General features: G+C 39.0%; 1 protein-coding gene across 4 annotated transcripts in view; it reads left to right on the top strand.

Moving 5' to 3' along the window:
- Positions 1–21,660, top strand: part of BTBD7 (BTB domain containing 7) — a 90,839-nt gene that overhangs the window by 55,011 nt on the left and 14,168 nt on the right. For 3 of the 4 annotated variants that reach the window (XR_011504738.1, XM_044774246.2, XM_014832092.3), the window contains exons 4-6: positions 14,544–14,752; positions 16,316–16,391; positions 19,647–19,807. Coding sequence is in view for 3 of the 4 variants with exons in the window: in XM_044774246.2 (XP_044630181.1) it covers positions 14,544–14,752; positions 16,316–16,391; positions 19,647–19,807 (446 nt within the window). In the remaining variant the exon portion in view is untranslated. Of the gene's footprint in view, positions 1–14,543; positions 14,753–16,315; positions 16,392–19,646; positions 19,808–21,660 lie in introns of those variants that run through there. The other variant, XM_070514218.1, reaches the window with a different exon arrangement.

Genomic DNA, 21,660 nt, shown 5'->3' with positions numbered 1-21,660 from the left:
TGTTTTGAAGGGAGCACATGATCTTATTTAAGAGTTAACTAACCAGTAGATATCAAAAAGTTTTCTAAAAATCATAATTACATGGCTTCATTTCCCAAAGCCTTGGATTTTTCCTTTATTATTATAATGGAATTAAGGATACTAACATACTATTTTGTCACCAGTGGGATAATGATTTAAGCATAATGAGCAAGGATGGGTATTTTTTTTTCTTTTTTCTTTTTTAATTTTTTTGAGTTAATGATAGGTTACAACCTTGTGAAATTTCAGTTGTACATTATTGTTTGTCAGTCGTGTTGTAGGTGCACCCCCTTCACCCTTTGTGCCTACTCCCCACCCCACCTTTCCCCTAGTAGCCACTAATCTGTTCTCTTTGTCTACATTTTTAAACTCCTCATATGAGTGGAGTCATACAGAGATTGTCCTTCTCTATCTGGCTTATTTCACTTAACATAATTCCCTCAAGGTCCAAGGGAATGGGTATTTTTTTTATATATATACATAAAGAAGTGTGAACCTCTGAGTTTTTCGTATACTGAGTACTATTATTGTTTTTATTTAACATTTGTAGATAAATGATCTGTGAGAGGAAAGTGCACAATACATTTAGGTTGTCATTGACTATTTCTGTTCTCTTTATAATTTTTGACTTGCTCTGCTCTCTTGAGCACAAGTCCCCGTGCTTGCTCTTGAATTGGAATATACCAGTAATGGTGGGAACCCTCATCAGGGAAACTTACTTCTAGTAATAGCTGCCATTCATTTGATGTTTACTGTAAGTTAAACAAGGCACTGGGTACCGTGTATTTATTATCTTATTTAATTCTCAAAGGAACCTGAGGAGGTACATTTTGAGGATTAGGAAACGTTTTTCAGATGAGGAAACAGGCAAAATTTCACGCATCGCACAGCTAAAGGGAATTGGGATTGGGTCTCTGGTCAGTCCGATTCTGGTGGTGTCTCTCACTCTCTCTTTCAGCAAGATACCTGCACATAAGAACGTGTGTTCGGTTTCGAGGAGTTGGAGCATCCTGTAGGTCCCAGAGTTAGATCCTCCTGCATTGTAGTATAGCGGAGGCTTATATATGATGCCTGTGTCCAGAGAACTGACATCCCCGTGCATGCTTCCCCCTTTCATTATGCTGTTGTCACCCCCAAAACGCTTAAGCGTAAGTATCTGGGGCCAGCCCGGTGGCATAGTAGTTAAGTTCACAAGCTCCATTTCAGCGGCCTGGGGTTCTCAGGTTCCAGTCCTGGATGCCGACCGAGCGCCACTTGTCAAGCCACGCTGTGGCAGCATTCCACATAAAATACAGTAAGATTGGCACAGGTGTTAGCTCAGCGACAATCTTCCTCAAGCAAAATGAAAAAGATTGGCAACAGATGTTAACTCAGGGCCAGTCTTCCTCACACACACAAAAAAACCACTTAAGCATAAATATTAAAATAAATATTAAAAATTTTTTTAAAATATTAAAATAAATATTAAATAAAATATTAAAATAAATATTGTTTATTTATTAAAATAATTTTTAAAATATTAAATATTTTTTTAAACCACTTAAGCATAAATATTAAAATACCCTATTAGAGAACATTAATTCATAAAGTAAACACTGAAGAGTTCTAAATCTATATTCAGTTAAGTATCTTAAGTGTTCTTAAATTTAGTCCTTTTTTTCCTTTTCCTTTCATGGCTTGAGAGAATCTTCAGTCTTTTGTCAGTGCCTGTGTGCTTTAGCCTCCTCCTTTATTTGCTGAGTTACTGAGGTTTTCCCTAGAAGTTTTCAGCTTCTTTCCCATCTTTCTCAGTCTGTTTTTTCCTTCTTGCACAGCTTGGCAAAAGCTGTACGAAGAAAGAGAAAGCACTCACTGTACATTCTCAGCCTGAAAGCAGCAGGAATCTCAGGGACGGCCTGTTTCCCCTGCAAGGGAGCTGTGTTCTCAGAGCAGAGAGCCTTCTCGTCTCCCTCCCAGTGGGTGCTTGGCTTTGGTGGGCAGTGATGGGTTCTATACTGAGCTCTGAGGGAAGGGGCTCCTGGCAACTTCCATAGCCTAATGTCTTTGTTTTTTTATTATTTGATTTTTTGATTAAGAAATATGCTCACATGGAACACAATTCAAAAGGTACCAAAGGGTACTCTGTGAAGAGTCTTCTGCCCTCCCAACTTTTTATTGGCCTTCACAGAGGCAGCCAGCGTTCCCAGTTTCTTGTATATCCATCCAGATAGACTATCTAGAGATTGCCTCAGAATATAACTTTTAAAATATATTTAAAGGGAATGTAAGATATTTGGAATAGATCTATAATAGTAGCAATACCTTTTGGCATTTAACTATTGCAAGAAAATCTTATAAAACTATTCAAAGGGGCATAAACTTCAAAGTTATACTTCCATGTAGGTAAATATATGTTACACTTTATGACTCTGCTTCTATATTATGCACCTCTGCCCAACGGACAACCAAATTGTGAACATTAGCTGAAAGGGTAGGAAAAATAAAACTCATCCCTTTTTTTTGCAGTGAAAATAGATTTTAATCTAGATTTCTTTTCTTTTTGCTTTTTTTTTTCCCAGCTTTAGTGAGATGTAATTGACATATAACATGTAAGTTTGGGACGTGATGATTTTTGATACACGTATCTATTGCAAAATGTTTACCACAATAAGGTTAGTTAACACATCCTTTACCTCACATAGTTAGCATTTTGTTTTTATGGTGAGAACATTAAAGCTCTACTCTCATAGCAGCTTTCAGGTATATAATACAGTGTTCATTGATAGACACTTCAGTTATTTCCTTGTCTTGGCTATTGTGAATGAACATGGGGGTGCAGATCTCTCTTCCAGATAGTGATTTCATCTTTGGATATATACCCAGTGGGATTGCTGGATCATATGATAGTTCTATTTTTCACGTTTTGAGGAACCTGCATATTGTATTCCATAGTGGCTGTACCAATTTACATTCCCACCAACAGTGCACCAGGGTTCCCTTTTCTCCACAGCCTCGCTAGCATTTATCACTTGTCTTTTTGAGAATAGCCATTCTAACAGGTGTGAGATGATATATCGTTGTGGTTTTGATTTACATTTCCCTGATGATTAGTGATGTTGAGCACTTTTCATACCCTTGTTGGCCATTTGTATGTCGTCTTTGGAAAAATGTCTTTTCAAGTCATCTGCCCATGTTTTAATCAGATTGTTTGTTTGCTGTTGAGTTGTATGAGTTCCTTTTATATTTTGGATTTTTAACCCCTTATCAGATATGGTTTGCAAATGTTTTCTCCCATTCCATAAGTTGCCTTTTCATTTTACTGATTGTTTTTTTATGCTGTGCAGAAGCTTTTTAATTTGATGTGGTCCCGCTTGATGATTTTTGCTTTTGGTGTCACAGCCAAAAAATCATTGCCAAGACCATTGTCAAGAAGCTCTTTCCTGATTTTGTCTTCTAGGAGTTTTATGGTTTCAGGTCTTACACTTAAGTCCTTAATCCATTTTGAGCTAATTTTTGTGAGTGGTGTAAAATAGGGTCCAGTTTCACACTTTTACATGTAGATGTCCGGTTTTCCCACTACTGTCCTTTCACTAGTGAATATTTTTAGCTCCCTTGTCAATCAACCTATTTTTTTTTGCCGAATTATGATGCATTTATTTGTTTACCTAAAGTGTTGATTGCAGTTCTTACCACTCTTCAGAGAAGTAATAAAGTTAGATATGTTCTGAGAAAAGAGAGCTGAAGTTGATGAAAGGAACAAGTACTAAGGGCAGACTAAAATGACGCAGAGTGTCCAATATGCCAGAAAGGGTATTGCTAAGATAGTCCTAACCCTACTGTGACATGCAGACCCTAAGGTGACCCCTAATGATCCCCATCTTCTGGTATTCATACCCTTATGCAATCCCCTCCCCTTAAGTGTGACTGCAGCCTGCATCTTGTTCCTAACCCATACAGTATGGCAAAGATGATTACGTTACGCTACGTCTTGATAACAGACTTGCGCTAGAGACTTTTACACTTGCTGGCTTTGAAGGAATAAGCCACTGTGTTGTGAGATGGCCTGCTGATGGCAAGAAATGCAGGCAGCCTCCAGGAGCTGCACGTGTGACCACCCCAGCCAGTAACCAGCAAGAAGCTGAGCCCTTAGTTATGTGGCCACAAGGAGATGAATTCTGCCAACAACCTGAAAGCAAATTATTCCTCACTTGAGCCTTCAGATGAGAATGCAAGCCCAATTGATAGATTGATTGCAGCCTTATGAAACCCTGACTGAGGACCAGGTGACCTGTGCCCAGACTCCTGACCCACAGAAAACGTGAGGTGATTTGTTTGTTGTTTTAACCCTTTCAGTTTGTGGTAATTTGTTACACAGCAGTAGAAAACTGATAGATTATTTAATCCTCTGATGTTATTTTCATAGGTCAAAGCAGTTTTTTAGGGGAAAACAGTAATTGAAATCCATTTCATCACAGAGCCTTCAAGGTGGTAACCAGCCCTGCCTCTACAAAAGACTCAGTTTAGGAAAGCTGCTGAAATTATCCACAGTCCCAGCTGCTGCACTGGCTGGAGGCCGTAATTGACATTCTCATCATAACTGTGTCACTCAGTTCAATCAGGGGAGCTGAGCAACTCTGACTTATGGGATAAGGGAATTATTATAGGACTTGGGCCTTACACAGTTGAGGGAGAAGCTGGGGAAGTGAAGGTCTGAAAGGGAGAGGAATAGATTACAGAGAGGTTATCAGCCAGTCGGCCTGAGAAGCCATGCACATCGAGCCACTGAAGTGGGGCTGCAAAGGGCAGCACGTGGAGAGTGGCTGTTCTGTCTGTGGATCTGCAGCCAAGCATCTGGCTGGGGCCTGGAGCTAGTGTTGTCACCATTTGGGAGGGAGAGCTAGGCGTGGAGTAGAGGAGAGAAGGACAAGCTGAAACTTACAGGCACTTCTGCCTCTGCTTGTCGCCACATCTAGCTACAGTGGCTTTTAGAGAGTAATGGCTGTTGGTTCTGCCTTCCAAATCTCACGTTTCCCTTGGCCAACCTTAGCTTGGAATCATACAGGGATGGAGATTATGGGAAACAGTTCTAGCTCAAGCAAGTTGAAAAGTACAAATTAGCACAGTCTTCTATCACCCAACCTAGATTTTCATCACACTTTACCAATATTTCAGCAGGTCTAGGTAGCCTGCCAGGTGGGGTGACCCAGACATTCATCCCAAAAGTGTCCAAGCTTTTAGTTGCTTTATCCATGGTTGCCACGGTTTCCGGTTTCCATTATCACTGTGTAGGGAAGCACTTAGAGATGCCCCAGTGAATCCCTTGGATACTGGATGAGTACCTTCCTGCTCCTGTTGTATTGCCACAAACCTAGCACCCTGCTTCAGCACTCTCAAGATCCACTCCCACACATGTTCCTCCAGGACCTGCCCAGACGTGTAGCCAGGTCTTGGAATTCTTGGGTGTGTACATTTTTTCCTCCCAGAACAGGGGCTGCATTTTCTCTCTCAAACTATGATCATGAGTGATCAGATCCTGGTTATTGGTTTGGAGCTAGTGAGAGGAGGCGGGGGCAGATCTTGAAGAGGACGAGCATTATCTTTTCCGGCTCTTGCAGGGTCTCCTGACAAGAGGGTGCCACTGTCCTCTAGCAAGGAGTTGGGGAAGCTGCTTCTCCCAACCCAGAAAGTTCAGGCAAATCTTGGGGTTTAACATTCCTAGCTCATCCACCTAAATATCCCCATTTCAGACTTCTGTGTCCAGTTGTTCCTATCAGGACCCGGATTTTATCATTGAAGATTTGTCAAGGCTTTGCATTGAGGTTGTCTTTGTAGCTCTGATATCCTTGAAATTAAATCTGGAGCCTGAATTTTGGTAGTCTGTTCTGCAGCTACAGGAAATAAGGGTCTCTTTAAACACTGACCTAGAAGTCTTCTGACTTTGACAGAATACCTAGACTTGAGGGGGCTAACCTGAGCCTGTCGTTTTCTTTTTTCATGACTTCTAAAGCTGTTAACTAAAGCCAGCCAAACATCAGGTCCTTATAATTACTGATGTTCCCATTCCATTCAAGTACCACCACTATTGCTAAACTAATACCACACTTAGTGAAAAACCTTAGTGTTGTCGTGCTGCTGCATGCAGGGTTTATCACCACCCCACTTACCATTAGGAATGGGGTCCTTTTTGCCATCTGACCTGTGAGTGATCTAGTTGCAGAATCGCTTTTGAGAATCTTGTTTTCTAGGGCCAGTTCTGTTACAATTATTGTATGGGTGTCTCCTCCCATTTCCCCACAACGTGTGCTAAAACACAGCCTAAATAAAACAAAGGCTTGTGTGCAGGTAGTTTATTTGGTAAGTAATCCCATGAACAGGAGTGAGAATTAGGGGGAGTTAAGCAGGGGAGGGAGGAGGGAAAGCAGTACGAGAGTGAGCCAAGGGGCTGGCCACCACTGAGGCACCTGGGGTTCAGCCCGGGTAGGACCCTCTGAGGAGCTCTGTAGAATCTTCTTCAGCGTGGTCCTCCTGAGGAATAGCAGAGACAAGCATTTATCCAACAAGCTCTCAGAAGTTGCAGCGTCCAAGGAGCGGCAATTAAAAACAGTGAGGCGCAGATTGCCTTGTCTTCTAATCCACATGTCTGACGCTCATTTTCTGCTTTGGATCCGGAATTCTGGTTGCTTTTATGAAATAGAGTTATGCAGGGATGATGTGTTGGTAGTAGTAAACCTTTGAAAGGTGTGCTATAGTATGGATTGGAATGTTGAGAGAGGGAGGCAATAGGAAGCTTTTTGGGAATTGATGTGTAAGATACTGAGGATCTGGACAGTGGTGCTGTTGGTGGGAATGCAAAATAAAGAGGCTAATGGAAGGCCATTTTGAAGGAAGAATCAGTAGGACACATTGACTAGTTATATATGTAGGTCAGAGGAGGGTGAGTTGACACAGCTGATTTAAGATCTCTAGCCTAGAAAGAGAGTAGTGTTGAGGGACAGATTGGCTGCCCAATATTATTTAGCATAGTCCTCAGAACTCTGAAGGGATTATTTCATCCTATATATGGTGGAATGAGCCCCACAGAGGGTATGCTTTGATCCAGCACAGGGTGATGAGAGAGAGTCAAGAGTTAGCGATGTGACTGTCTGAATTCAAAGCCAATATGCTCTTTCCCCTACTTCAGGCTGCCCTCACTTCCCTCTTGTTTTGTAATTCCTTTCCTTAGGATTCGGAATCAGTCACATACAGGTTAGTAGGAGAGAACTGAAACAACTTTTCTCTCAGGCCTATTTGCACTTGAAGTCTTATTTCTAACTCTGGTGCCACTGAAGAGTCACTGTGCCTGCTCGAAGGCCAGCCTTCCTCTAAACTTGTTACATTGTTTTATGTTGTATGACAAGCTGTAATCTCCCTCCACAGTTCCTTTCCTTTCTTGCCCCTTGCCTGCTTCCCTCTTTCTCTTCCCACCTCAACCCCAGTATGGAACTCTGAATCTGGAAGCTGCTTATACAGTTCCTGATGGACATGAGCCAGTGAAAAGGTTTACCACTGATCCTAGTGAAACGAGTATTTAGGGTACACCTAGGAATACGAAGAGTATAAGGGTGGCAATAAAGACAGATCCTGACAGTGTATTCAGGAGATATGTCCACACTGAAGCTTATTTTAGTTATCAGAGGAACACAAAACAGAGAAAAACAAAAATGTTGATCATAAAAACAGAAAGTGATCCCATTTAATATGCAGCAATAAGAATCTTTTGTATTACTCAGTGTCGAATTAATTTGTTTTACTTCTTTATATCTCTGCTTTGGTCGTTCGTGTTATATAGCTCAAATTTTGAAAAGAGGCATTTTTTCCCCAAAATGAAGGGTTAGAAAGAAAGTATTTTGGTGAAAGAGAATAGAAGAAAGGATTAAACAACTAGGAAATGGATCTGTAAAATGTGGTTATCATGCAAGCAAAAAGAATTCTAAGGGGCCAGCCCCTGTGGTCTAGTGGTTGTTTGGCATGTTTGACTTCAGTGGCCCGGGTTCCATTCCCAGGCATGGACCTACACCACTCATCTGTCAGTGGCCATGCTATCGTGGCAGCTCACATACAGAAAGAGGAAGATTGGCAACAGGTGTTAACTCAGGTGAATCTTTTTCAGAAAAAAAAAAAAAAGAAAATTTTAAGAAGTTGACTTCACACTGTCTGCCAACCTCGCAGCCGCATCATTGAAAATCTGCCTGAGCAGAATGCATGGGCACCTTTGAGCCATTAAATGTCTTGACTATACATGAGTTTTTCTGTTAAAAGGAAATTGTTAAAAACTTTTGAATTCATCCAAAAAGTTATATAATTAGTCAACCATTGCTGTGTAACAAACAACCGGAGAATCTCAGTGGTTTATAACAATGAACATGCAGTTCTCACAAATATACAGGTCAGCTGAAATCACAAATGTAAGTTTGCAGCAGCTAGGGTCACTTTTGGTTGCCACTGTGGGTCAGCAGGGCTGAGTGGCTCTGTTCCCACTCTGCTCATTCTCCTGGGACCAAGAAGCCAGCCACGGTATGGTGTGGCAGTGGCAGAAGGCAAGAGGGCAAGCCCAATTCCCCAAAGTATTTCTGAAGCCTTTTGTCACAGCATGTCTACTAGCATTTCATTGGTCAAAGCAGATCTCATGGCCAATTCCAAAGTCTTGGGACAGAGAAGTACACTGTGCCCATGGGTGGGTAGGTGGGATCAGAGGGCTGGTCGTGGCAAATATGTCTGAGCAGTAATCTCCCGTATGTGGGAAATAGTCTAAGCTCTAAATTTCTAGTTTAAAAAGATAAAGTAGTCATTTTGATTGTCGTTGTCTTTGAAGAAATAAAGATATGTGCTATTTTATCTGTAGTTAGGAAATGGAGTCAGTAAACTCAGTAGGGAAAAAAGAGGAAAAAAGAGTTCCCTCTGAAAGTTAATTAGTACCAAACAGGAGGAAACAAATTTGACCTCCGTATATCCTAAAGCTGGCATAGGGGAAGGAATTCTAGACAGACAGTGCTCTTCAAAATGTGTCTACAGTGAGATAAGTACAGAAATTGAGAGTAAGCATTTAAAACTCTTGTAGCAATTTGACATTGCCGCAATATTCAAGCAGCATTTTTACGGAACGTTACTAAAGTATTGGTCTAACAGATTGGACGTTTAGAAAGAAACAAGAACAGAAACTGTTCCTTGACCTGAGATGGTTTGAGAAGAGCTGAGATAGAATGTGGCATTCTGCTCCCTAGAATGAATACCTGGCACTGTGTGTAAGTGGACCCTCTAATTTATACATTTGTCTTTGGGATTTGGATTAGTGTCACTTTGTCACCAAGAATCTGTCCATCTTTGAGTGTGCTGATAGTGTTTTTGGCCCTACAAGACTGGTCCAGAATTTACCAAGGAAATGGCATTGTGCGAAACTTCTTTGCATCTCACTTGCTGGCCTTTCCCTGCCCGCATCCCTTCGGCCTTCCTGCTGTGTTTCCATTTTCATTTCATTATCGATAACCTTGACAAAAGGCAAATTTACCTCCACCTGAAATCCTTTATCATGATATGAAAATATTAATTTTGGCAATATAGATAAATCTCTTTAAAAATATACCTTTCAACATTCCATTTTTTTTTGCCTGTCTTCCATTTACCTTTCTGAGTTAGTATCACCATGTCTGGTGTATTTATACGGTGCTTTTCTGTTCGTGTGAGAAGTGGTTTAAGTGAAGAAGTTCTGATGAGTGTTGACTGGTATAAGATCTTAGTTTAGAGACAGAGAAAGCGGGGTGGGGCACGGGATTTTGGTGGTGGTGGTTTTGTTTTGTTTTGTTTTGTTTCAGGAAGATTATCCCTGAGCTAACATCTGCTGCCAATCCTCCTCTTTTTGCTGAAGAAGACTGGCCCTGAGCTAACATCTGTGCCCATCTTCCTCCACTTTATATGTGGGACGCCTACCACGGCATGGCTTGCCAAGTGGTGCCATGTCTGCACCCAGGATCCAAACTGGCGAACCCTGGGCTGCCAAAGCGGAACGTGCGCACTGAACAGCTGTGCCACTGGGCCAGCCCGGGGACGGGATTTTTTAGGAGGGAAGGGAAGGATATGTTTAGTTAGGTATGACTTATCTTTTTCCAAAGTTAATTAATCTTTGTGAGTCTCAGTTTTCTCATCTGTAAAATGGGAATAATAATAATACCCCCTTCTTTGAGAAGATGTGCTAGAATTAAATATTCTAAGTTAGGTACAGAGCTTGGCACATAATAAGTTTCAAAAATGTTCGCTATTACATTTGCTTTTAATTAATTATCTACTAGGTTTCAGGCTCTCAGAGATATGTTGGGGCGTCTACCCCAAAGGAGCACTCAGTCTCGTAGAGGATTCAGACAAGTGTATCAGAAAGGTAAAATAGCATGAGAGTTTAGTGCTGTTATAGAGGGAAACACAGGGCGCCATGGATACGTTTAGGGAGGAGGAACAGCTGATCCAGGCCTTGGGGAGCAGGATCAAGGTAGGTTTTTGAAAGAGGCAGCATCTAAGCTGAGTGTAAAACATGTGGAGGAGTTAAGAAGGAGAATTAGGAGCATCTTAGAAAAATGGAACAACATAGGCAAAGTCCTAGAGGTGAGAGAGTCTGCTGGAATTCTAGGAAATTGTAAGTAGCACAGTCTGACTAGAATGTAGGATATGAGCAGGGATGGGGCTGGAGAGGTTGACAGGGACCAGACTACCAAGAGTATGTAATTTGGGTTTTATCTTGAAGTCGTTTGCAAGCTGTTGAATAATTTGTTACATATATAATCTAATTTGCATTTTAAAATATCATTCTGGCAACAGTATGGAGAACTGATTGGAAGGGAGGAGGACTGGAGATGGGAACTTTTTTAGGCTGTTTCAGTAGTGCAGGGAGAAAGTATCAGATTTTGAAACGGAGGTGGTAGAGATTCAGTGGCGGGGATGGATTTAAAAGTAGAATGAACAGCATTAGATGGTAGATTGGATGTGTGCTTCTGGAGGAGGAAGCAATAACAGTACTCAGATTTCTGGCTTTGGTACTTCGGAGAGATGAGCTATCCTTCTCTGAAACAGGGATAAAGAAGGAGGGAACTACACGTATTTCCAGAGAAAACAAGTTGACTTTTGTCTGCAGAATATCTCTGGAGCTCTCCAATGGGAGGTTTGAGTGAGTTTGGGAGTCAGGAGAGAGCTCTGGGTTGGAAATGGAGACTTGAAAGTGGTAAAGATGCGAAGGGAGTGAAGGCCCTGAGAGCAGATGACACCACCCAGGAAAGTGTGTGTTAAAAAGAACTGTGTACTCACAGTGCTGGGCAAGTAAGTACTGCAGAATGTTTGAAGGAGTGAAGTGTCGAGGGTACAGTCTCATTTAAATCTCATTACAGCCCTGGGTTAGCAGTATAATCCCATTTTTACAAATGAGAACAGTTCAGGCTCAAGGAGGTTAAGTGACTGCTGCTAAGTGGCCAGGGTGGGATTTCAAGTCCAATCTGTCTGATTTCAAAGCCCATTTTTTCCTACCATGTCTCACTTCCTTGTAAACCTCAGAAGTTTAGACACATGATATTATCATTCATTCTCTTTCTGTACCTCTGCCAGCATCCTTGTTTAGTAGAGTTGTGATACATCGTTTTAAATAACCACTTTTTCTCTGTTTTCCTCTGCTTCATTCCCAAACATGTCTTTCCTGTCAGATTGACCCACCCTACTCAGCTCTACTCCAGGGCCTACTTTAAAACAGCAGACTGACAGAAGTCCTCCCCCAGCAACTGCGTGAGGCCTGCCCTCCGCAGCTTGATGTTCAGGGCACGCCGTAAAATCACAAGAACTGTTCAGAGCTTTTCCATATTTCCCGCTTCTCATCAGCACATACGCATGCCTTTGGGTGTTGTTTACATGCAGGTTTCATTGTGGTGGTCTCAGTATTCCTTAAAAGGACCTCATTTTAATGTTTAGATTAAATAAATCAATCTTTAATCTTTAGATTTAATTACTCTTATGTTTAATTGTGTTACCACTTTTCTAAAAATGATTTTATCTCTGTGATGAAAGGAGCTTGGATGTCATCTGACCTTAGTTCCGTATCCACTGTAGGGGTTCTTTGGACTCTTTCCCTAATGTGATGAGCCAGCCTTTGCTCCTACATTTTTGTAGAGGGGAGGGGAGGAGAGCAATTCTAATTGTTAGAAATTTCTTAATATTGAGTCAGAAATCTCCCTTCTTTTAACATCTGTTTGTTCCCCAGGACGTACCCTTGGAATAGCAGAGAAGTCAGTCATTTCTTCTCTTCATTTCTCATGAAGGTCCCTTAGACATTTAAAGATAGTTCTTCTGTCTCTCCTCCAGTCGCTCTTACATAAGCCAGATCATCTTGTTTGCTTGGAGCTTTTCTCCCGTGACAGTCTCAAATTCTCTACTCTTCTTTTCCCCTTCTCTAAGAATTCTAGAATTTTGTCAGTGCCCCATCTAAGACATAGGGCTCAGAACAGAACACAGCACTCCACAGGAGAGCAGTGCAGCGTTCTTCCTTTGATTAGGACTTATGCTCGTATCCTAAAAACCTGAGATTGCTTCAGCTTTATAGCAGCCATGTCGCATTTTGCATTTGTTCAGTTAAAATACCCAGATATTATTTTTACATGAATGGTAGTTAAGCTAGCTCTCCCCTATCATCTATTATACAGTTGATTTTCTTTAATTTAAATATAGAACTTTATAATTTTCCTAGTTATATTTCATCTTCATTTTGACCCATCTTTTTAGCCAATTATGATCAGGTTATCCAGTTTGTTGTTAACTGCATATCCCAGTTTTAGGTCATTTGGAGATTTTGAAACATACTTTCCACATCTTTATTTAAGTTCATGACAAACATCACAAAAACAGACTCCCCACTCCATCCCCTGAGTTAATCAGTGCTACTTAGAAATGTAACCACTGTTCTGTCATCTGTCTGTATCTCATCTTATCTGCAAAGATCTCATTTGTAGATTGAACGAATTTTTCTTTAGCGCCTACCATGTGCAAGAAAGTGCTAGAAATACAGTGAAGACAGCAGTCCCTGTCTTGTGGAGCTCACAATCTAGAGACATCGTGAAGTATTTTATTAAAGGCTTTTCAGAACTCAGGTTACACAGTTCTCTATGATATTCTCCTTATCTGGTACCATTATCAGAAAAGGGAATGAAGCATTACTTTTTGCAGACTCTATACTGGCTACTAATGAGCCTGTCTCACCTGAAAATGGGATTTATTACCTTTTTCTTTTCACCTTTCATGGTTTCACAGTAACTCTGAGCTTTGAAAGTCTCAGGAGTTTATTGATGCCCTTTCTTTTGGCTCGCTCTCTCTTTTTACAGGGAGAGATTCACCCTGAGCTAAGATCTGTTGTCAGTCTTTGTCTTTTTTTTTTCTCCCCAAAGCCCCAGTACACGGGTATATATCCTAATTGTAAGTCATTCTAGTTCTTCTGTGTGAGCCACCACCACAGCATGGCAACTGACAGACAGTTGGTGTGGTTCTTGCAACCAGAAAACAAACCCGGGCCGCCAAAGCAGTGAGTGCCAAACTTTACCCACTAGGCCATCCAGGCTTGCTCAGGCTCTCTCTCTTAAAGCTCTGAGCTCTTTAGAGAGCAGCCTGTTTAGCCACATTTTTGCTGGTGGTGGTGGTGGTTAAATACCTCTTCTGCACACGCACACATTATCAGGTTCTTTTTTATTTTTAGTAAACTTAATTATGAAGAATTTCTGTCCAGCTTGAGCTGTTTTCCCTTCCACAATCTTTATCACTCAGATTTTACTTATATTTTATCTTTATATTTTGAAATGATCTTTCCTAAGGGAAATAGCTGACTATCCTCAGATTTTCTTCTCTTCTTTAAGCTCTTAAGGTGCCATAGTCACTTTCTCCATGACCCTGGTCCTTTTCACTTAAACCACTTATTTCTTTTTTTTAATTCACCAGAATTAGTCCCAGATGAGCATAAAACTACAGTATTTTATGTATCCTGAGGGATTAAACTATCAACAATGCAAGTTGGTATTTTTTATTAGAGTGATACAAAGAACAGATATCCTCATAGTTCATAGAAGATAGCCCACCTATCTTCTGCTAAAGTGTGGATTCTCTTATAGTCTAGTGTCATCCATGTCCTTCCTCTGACTGACCAATTCCCACAAATGTATCATTTCTGCCTACTCTTCTTTCACCTTTGGTCCAAGGCTCTGCACTATAGTGTCTTATTCAAATTGTTGGATTTGCACATCGATTTATTTTCTTGAACAGTTGTAAGGATTCTCTGCCTTTTTCTATGGATCTGTCTCTGTGGGACAGCAGATTTCCTATAGATGTCATAGTCTGTTGTTACCCCATCCCACCAAGTCTTGGTGATTTCCATGAGATTTTATTTATCTCCTTGTTCTTTTTCACTATTGCTACTTTTAAGTATAGTGTCTATCACACTAATGTTCAATAAGTAATATTTATGATTAATCTCAAGAAGTATTTGCCTTCTCTTTTAGGCTGTGAGGATATCATTGCTGAGAGCATCTCATTAGATACCTTAATTGCCATCCTCAAGTGGAGCTCTCATCCATATGGCTCTAAATGGGTGCACCGACAAGCTTTACATTTCCTCTGTGAGGAATTTTCCCAGGTCATGACTTCGGATGTTTTTTATGAACTCAGCAAAGACCATCTGCTTACTGCTATCCAGTCTGACTACCTACAGGTAATCATTTATTCACTCTCAAATCATTGTCATCCATATGTGCACCAAGAAACCCATCTGTACTCTATTGTTCTCCCATCTAGGGAGATCAGCCCACTCAGGAATGCCCTCTCCAGGTTTGTACAACAAAAGCCTTCTGGCTCTCTTGGCCCTTCGTGCACACTGGTGCTGATTCAACATTGTGAATAAGCTCGGGTCCTAAGCAACTACATCAAAGGGGTTGAGGCAGTAGGCGAGGTCAGAAGCCTATCCCAACAGTGATTTTCTTGGCTTCCTTTAGTAGTAGATTCCCTGTAACAGTTTCTTACTTTTGGTGGAGTATCAGATACTTAGACTGTAGATAGTAGCTTAAGCAGCACAAAATAAGAATAATATTCAGTTTCTGGTCTATTCAAATGCTTATAAAAACTCAGTGTATGTGTCCTGCCAAAGTATAATAATGTTTTCAACTATTTATTTTTAACCGGAAGTGTTTTTAGCAAATTCTTGTGTCCTTGATTTATGTGTAGATTTAATCTGGTAATTAAAACTAACAATAGATTTAAAATACTGCAGAAAATACTTTCAGGTAAAGTTTGTTCAGATTTTTTTTTTTCCGCATTGGTTGTATGAATTTTATGCTGAAAACTTTACAACAGTTTTATTGTTAGCAAGATATAAACCCATTGAGCCATCTCCCATTTCTTTATATTTGTAGTAGAAAAATTATAAAATGCTTCCATCTCAGTCAGAAATGCCCTGAAGAGTTTAATAATCTACTTAGCATCTGTGCCTTTCCTTCGTACATTGCTTTGATGGCAGTACAAATGTTGTCATAATTGGATTTGATTTATTTAGGATCTGTGTTCATTAACCTTGCTTCACTGTCCTGATCCAGACTGTGTGCATTATGGGAGTTAGGATTTGTCAGTTCTCTCAGATTATTGTCTTTCGGAGCTTTGTGTTTCTTCTTAGAAAGTAGGGAGGGAAGAAAGTGAAAACCATGGAGAACTACCTGGATTCGCTGTAAGATTTTAAATGAAGCACAAAGAAATGAGGAGCATATTGCCCCTTCACAGATTGGGCTTGAAGGGTCCTTCCCAATCAGTAGCTTATCCCTCGGAGATGGTCCTCTGTTCTACCTACACTAGTTGCCATACTTGTTTTTCTGTTCCTGCAGGAGATAGTAGTCACTCTGTGTCCATATAATTTTACTTTCATTTAATTATATCCATCTTGTCCCAAAAGGAATTTAAGGCAGCTCTGTAAGGACCATATAGTAAGATAAAATAAATTTAAAATAGGTGAAGAGAAAAGGATAAAGAAAATAGAAAGATAGAAATAAGAATAAAAAATATGGTTAGAGCCAAGAGAGGTTACTGGACAAAAGACATGTAATGCTGTCTTATGTATTTGCTGTTGGTGGACCACAGGGTTAACTCAGACATTTCACACAGCCCATTTACAGAGTGAAACCTGGTAAGTTGCACACGGTATTTACATTTTGACATAGGAAAAGTCATTAATGAAATTAACCATTTATCTAATTTCACTAAAAAATATGTAAACCGTTTTTTCTTATAGGCAAGTGAACAAGATATCCTTAAATACCTGATTAAATGGGGAGAGCATCAGTTGATGAAAAGAATAGCAGACAGAGGTAAGCTCAGAAAATTAGCTTGCACTGTTAAGTTTTTCCCTAACGCTTACTGAAATGCATGCTGCACATCAGTCTTGACAATAGCCACTATTGCCTGCTGAAAAAAAGAAATTTTTACAATTGGTGAATCCTTTAGTGGAGAGGGTATACTTTGTTGGAAATAAATATACCAGGAAATTTCACTTTGCCACTTTAAAAGGATACTTTTAATGTTATCTTTCTATGTGCTTACTGATATATGTTGACTGACTTATGGAAGTATTAAAATGAAATATTTCACTTAGTGATTAAAGTGTTACAGAAGCATATTGTTGATGAAAACGTTCTGGAATTAGATGGTTGTGATGGGCGCACAACATTTTAAATATACTAAAAGCCACTGAATTGTACATTTTAAAGTAGTTAAGATGGTGATTTTTATGTTATGTGAATTTTACCTCAGTGAAAAAATATATGACTACCCAAAAACATATTGTGATTTATAAATTTTGTGGAAGGTAAAGGGGAAATAATACTTTTGGATGGCCTCCAACTGGGGATACTGCAGAAGAGATGGAAGCATTCTATGTAGGAGGTGGGCTTTCCATTTTGGAAGCTTATGATTCCATAGCAGTCTTCTGTTTACATCTGGGGTTAGCCCACCCTCCCATGGTCCTTCCCTCATAGAATATTGTGTTCCTTTATATAGTGAACCCAAATCAAAAAATTTTAACTAGAAAAATTAAATACAGATTTCCCTTTCTTGTCATTTTTTAACCGGTTTATTTAGATATTATTTACATATCATAAAGTTCACCTGTATGAAGTGTTCAAGTCAGTGGCTTTTAGTATATTTACAAAGTTGTCACTTTTTTTTTTCTTTTTTTTTTTGCTGAGAAAGATTTACACTGAGCTAACATCTGTGCCAGTCTTCCACTATTTTTTATGTGGGCCAGTGCCACAGCATGGCCCCTGAGGAATGGTATAGGTCCATACCTGGGAACTGAACTGGGGCCACTGGAGCAGAGCACACCAAACTTAACTACTAGGCCACGGGACCAGCCCCTATTGGGTCACATTTTTAAATATATAAAAATACCAGGCTAAACCTGCCTTCAAACCTTTTTATAGTGTCCCTTTAGTGCACTCCTGCCTGAGCACTAGGGAACAAAAGCAGTCCTCTTATATTCTTTCTCCCCATTTATTTCTCTGTGGCCTGCAGAAGACATTAGCAATTCTCAGATGTGAATTTCTTAAAATATAAAAACCACTACTACTAATTTGAAATTCCAGTGTATCATCTCTCCTCCTTGTTTGCAGATTCTCTATTTTCAAATTCACCTACCTGCTAAAATTTATTTGTTACCCCAAAATCGATAATCATGGCACTTTCATGGTCATTTGCAGACATGCTCAGGGTGATGAAATGTTTGAATCCCCTGACACACGTTGCCAGCTTAAGGTGGAACAAGGACACTCTGCCTTCTTGTTTCAGCTCTCATGCTGTAAACAAGTGTCCTTTTTCATAGTCTGTTTAGTGCCATGTTTTTCACATTTTTATGGAGTTTTTTGGTAACATCTCTGTTTAAGGTGGCCTCCAAGTGTATTTCTTAGTGCTGCCTAGTGTTCCTAAGCACAAGAAGGCTGTGATCTTCCTTACAGAGAAAACGTGTATATTAGATAAGCTTCGTTCAGGAATGAGTTACAGTGCTGTTGGCTGTGAGCTCAGTGTTAATGAATCGACAATATATATTATTGTGTGTTTTATTTTTTGTTTTTCTGTATTTTTGGGTTTTTGTATTTTTTGTCTTATTGTTGTTTTACACACATAAAATAAGGTTGTGTCTTGATAGATTGGTAAAAATGTTGTGACCAGAGGCTCACAGGAACGTAACCCTGTGTCTCCCTTGGGAGCAGTGCTTCAGTGTGTGCTGGTTGGTTGCAGTGACTTTATAGAACGTAACTACCCAAAATAACAGGAATTGAGTGTATGCAACACTACATAATCATTATAGGTCGTAGGTTATAAAGTTGGTAATGATGAAATGTCATATTTATTTGGGACAGATAATAAGCATTCTTGATAAAATTTCTCTTAAAACATTAGTTTTCAGACTGGAATTAGTTTTAGAATGGAAGGCTCTTCCTCAGGGATGAGAAGGAAGCACGGTGACCCAGGCTGTGCAGTGACCTTCGTGTATAAGGGTTCTGCCCTTACCTGTTACATATTTGGGAGTTTCATGTAAGATTTCATTTGAAAACGGGGCACCACTACTTTAAGAGAAAAGGTGTTTTTTGAAAAGCAATGCTTTGTATAAGTATGAAGCCGAATCATAGCAAGGCAAGGAAAAAAAACCTGTTTCCACACACTTGCAATTATTTTATTTTGAATGACCAGAAAAAGCTTAGCTTCTCAAAAACAATGTCTCTTTATCTACCTATCTTTCATGTGATTTAAGGGAAATACCAGTTTTTCTATAGAGTGTTTGCAAAAAATCCAGCATTTGTATTTGTGAATGATAAAGATCTTATTTTTTTAAGAAAAAAATTACAGCCTTCTGGATTAAAGACATGATTAAAGATTCCCAAAATTTATGTAATTTTTCTTCCCACCTCAATATCACAAACATATGTACCTCAGGTCTTCCCCTTTCACTCATACCCAACGAAGAAAACCCTTATTGTCTGCTCCGGACAATGGAAATATATTACATGTCAGAGATCAAAGAGTTCACTTTTATGCAGTAATGTTCCCATATTGTGGAACTTTAGGAGACTATCATAAAAATCTTAAATAGATTACACATTAGGTTTTGCTGCTTTAGATAACCGGTGACTAATATCTTGTTAAATTACTGTTAAATATATGGTAGCCTAATGAGCATGCTGATAACCTACAGTGACCAGAAGTAACATTTGCCCTGCAATGCCCTTGTCCTACTGTAAACTGGCCACAAAAGTGAGAAAGCTTAAGAAAAAGCCATTGGTCAAACTAGATTTTAACAGATTGTCATCTTTTCTCCTTTGACTTACTATGCGGAAAAGAGTCCTTTATTATTCTTTAGAGCAGAAGAGTCATAAAAGAATGTTACTGTACAGTTGACACCGTGCTTTTGCTTTGTCCAAAAACATCTCTATTAAGATTTGCTTATAACCCTTTTTAAAGCAGATGTACTTAAGTATAAAGCGTGTTACTAAAAGTGTATGAGAGAAAAAAGAAAGCCTTTCTCTGAAAATTTGGATTTGGTTGGAGACTTTTCGTTTTCTTTCTCATAGAGCCAAACTTATTGAGTGGCACTGCTCACAGTGTGAACAAAAGAGGTGTGAAAAGACGAGACCTGGACATCGAAGAGCTTAGAGAGATCCTCTCCTCTCTCTTACCGTTTGTGCGAATTGAACACATCTTACCTATAAATAGTGAAGTCCTCAATGATGCAGTAAGTCCTTTCTACATTGATCCCTTTCATGAAAAGAAAATGCACCAAAATGTCAGGTTTATCCTTTTTTATAATCATTGTAAATAATTTCTACTACTAATAGAGTATTGTGAAACTCAATTCCATGAGAACTGAAGTGGATGTCTGTTTTGTACTGTATTGTGTATCCAGTGTCTGGCACATGGCACAAATAAATGTTGGGTGGATGAGAGTTGAGTGGGTTATCAGTCTTTTGCAAGAGGATAGTTTCTAGGGGAGTTAATTCAGCCATTTATCAGTGAGGATCCTTTTTTTAAAAGGAAAGGGTAGAAATTACCTTTAAAGACTCTTCAAGAACAGCAGTAAATCAGAGAGAAGGAGATTGGTTCAGTATAAAAAGGAGGAATGAATCTTAGGATTGGTTTCAGTTACAAATTAAGGAGCTGATCATATTACTTTCATAATTTTTTTAAAAAAGTGAATTTTTTAACTAATACAATTTTTTGAATTAATTTTTTAATTAATGGGAAAATAGTATAAATATTAGTTCATCACACTTTGGTTTACAACTTTAATGCAATGCTTATAAACATCATAACAGTTTCCCCAACTGCACAGAAGCATAAAAATCATCTGGGGAAAAACTGGTAAGAATTTTTTTTAAGTTCTCTAAAACGAACATAATGAAGAAGGGATAACTCTTCCAGAATGTAAAATATATCTTAAAACTCTAATATTTAATCTGTGATGCTAGCATAACAGACAAGACGAAATAGCCCAGAAAAAGATCCTATTTAATAGAAGAATTGAACATATAATAACAAGCTATCACAAATCCTTGTGGTGCTAGACTAACTGATGAGTGGGGGAGGGAGGAAATTTGTTTACAGTTAAATCCTCATTTCACTTGCATGCAAAATTAATCCCTGTTAGATGGAAGAATGAAATATTAAATTGAAACATGGAAAAACTAGAAGAAAACAATTAAATATTTATGGAATCTCTGCTTAGAAAAATCTTCAGTCTCACCAGTAATCATGCACACACCAGAGAAAGCAAAGTAAGGCAGTGTTACCATTTTTCCACCTATTAAGTCAGTTATTTTTGAAATAATATTATTATCCAATAGGGGAAGTATAGCTACATTGGTAGCGTTGTCATTAAATATTTGGAAATAGCTTAAATGTCTAAACAGGGAAAATAAATCATCGTACAACTCAACAGAATATTTTGCTGCCCTGAACAGTGGTTATAAAGGCTAATACAGCCACATGGAAAATGCTAAAGATGGAATATAATTTTAGAAATAAGGCTACAAAATATGCATTTTTATGTATTCTAAAATTCAATTATATAAAAATTTATTTGAAAAAGACTGGAAGGAAATATATCAACATTATTACAGTTGGAATAGATCAGAGTTAGGAGTTTTTTCTCTGTTTTCTAAGTACTATCTAATGTTATATCTTATTAGTTAAAAATAATTTTAACTAATACAGCAATTAGACATTTACTATATTTAACAAGCGTAATATTGGAGAAACAGTGTTTGGTTTTGTTTAAAACCTGGGACTCAAACCAGATTGAACCCTGGATTTGGTTTAGAAAAATATTTTAGAACTTCGTTTTACTAGACTTAGAAAATGTCTATCTCTGCTCTTAATTCCACGCCTAACACATAATAGGTCTCCAGTGAGTTTGCTAATAATGACTTAACATAATACTCAGTATGTGCTAAGCGCTGTCAAGTACTTTATCTGTATTACCTTCATTTTATCCACCTGATGAGCTGTAGGTACTTGATTTATATTCTCCTAGCACAGATGAGGAAACTATGGGGCCACCCCATTTAGTTAGTTGTGTGGTGTCCCATC

Source organism: Equus asinus, chromosome 7 (assembly GCF_041296235.1).
Source record: "Equus asinus isolate D_3611 breed Donkey chromosome 7, EquAss-T2T_v2, whole genome shotgun sequence".
Taxonomy (NCBI): Eukaryota; Metazoa; Chordata; class Mammalia; order Perissodactyla; family Equidae; genus Equus; species Equus asinus.
The sequence above is the reverse complement of the archived record's forward strand: the minus strand, read 5'-3'. Positions and strand labels throughout refer to the sequence as shown.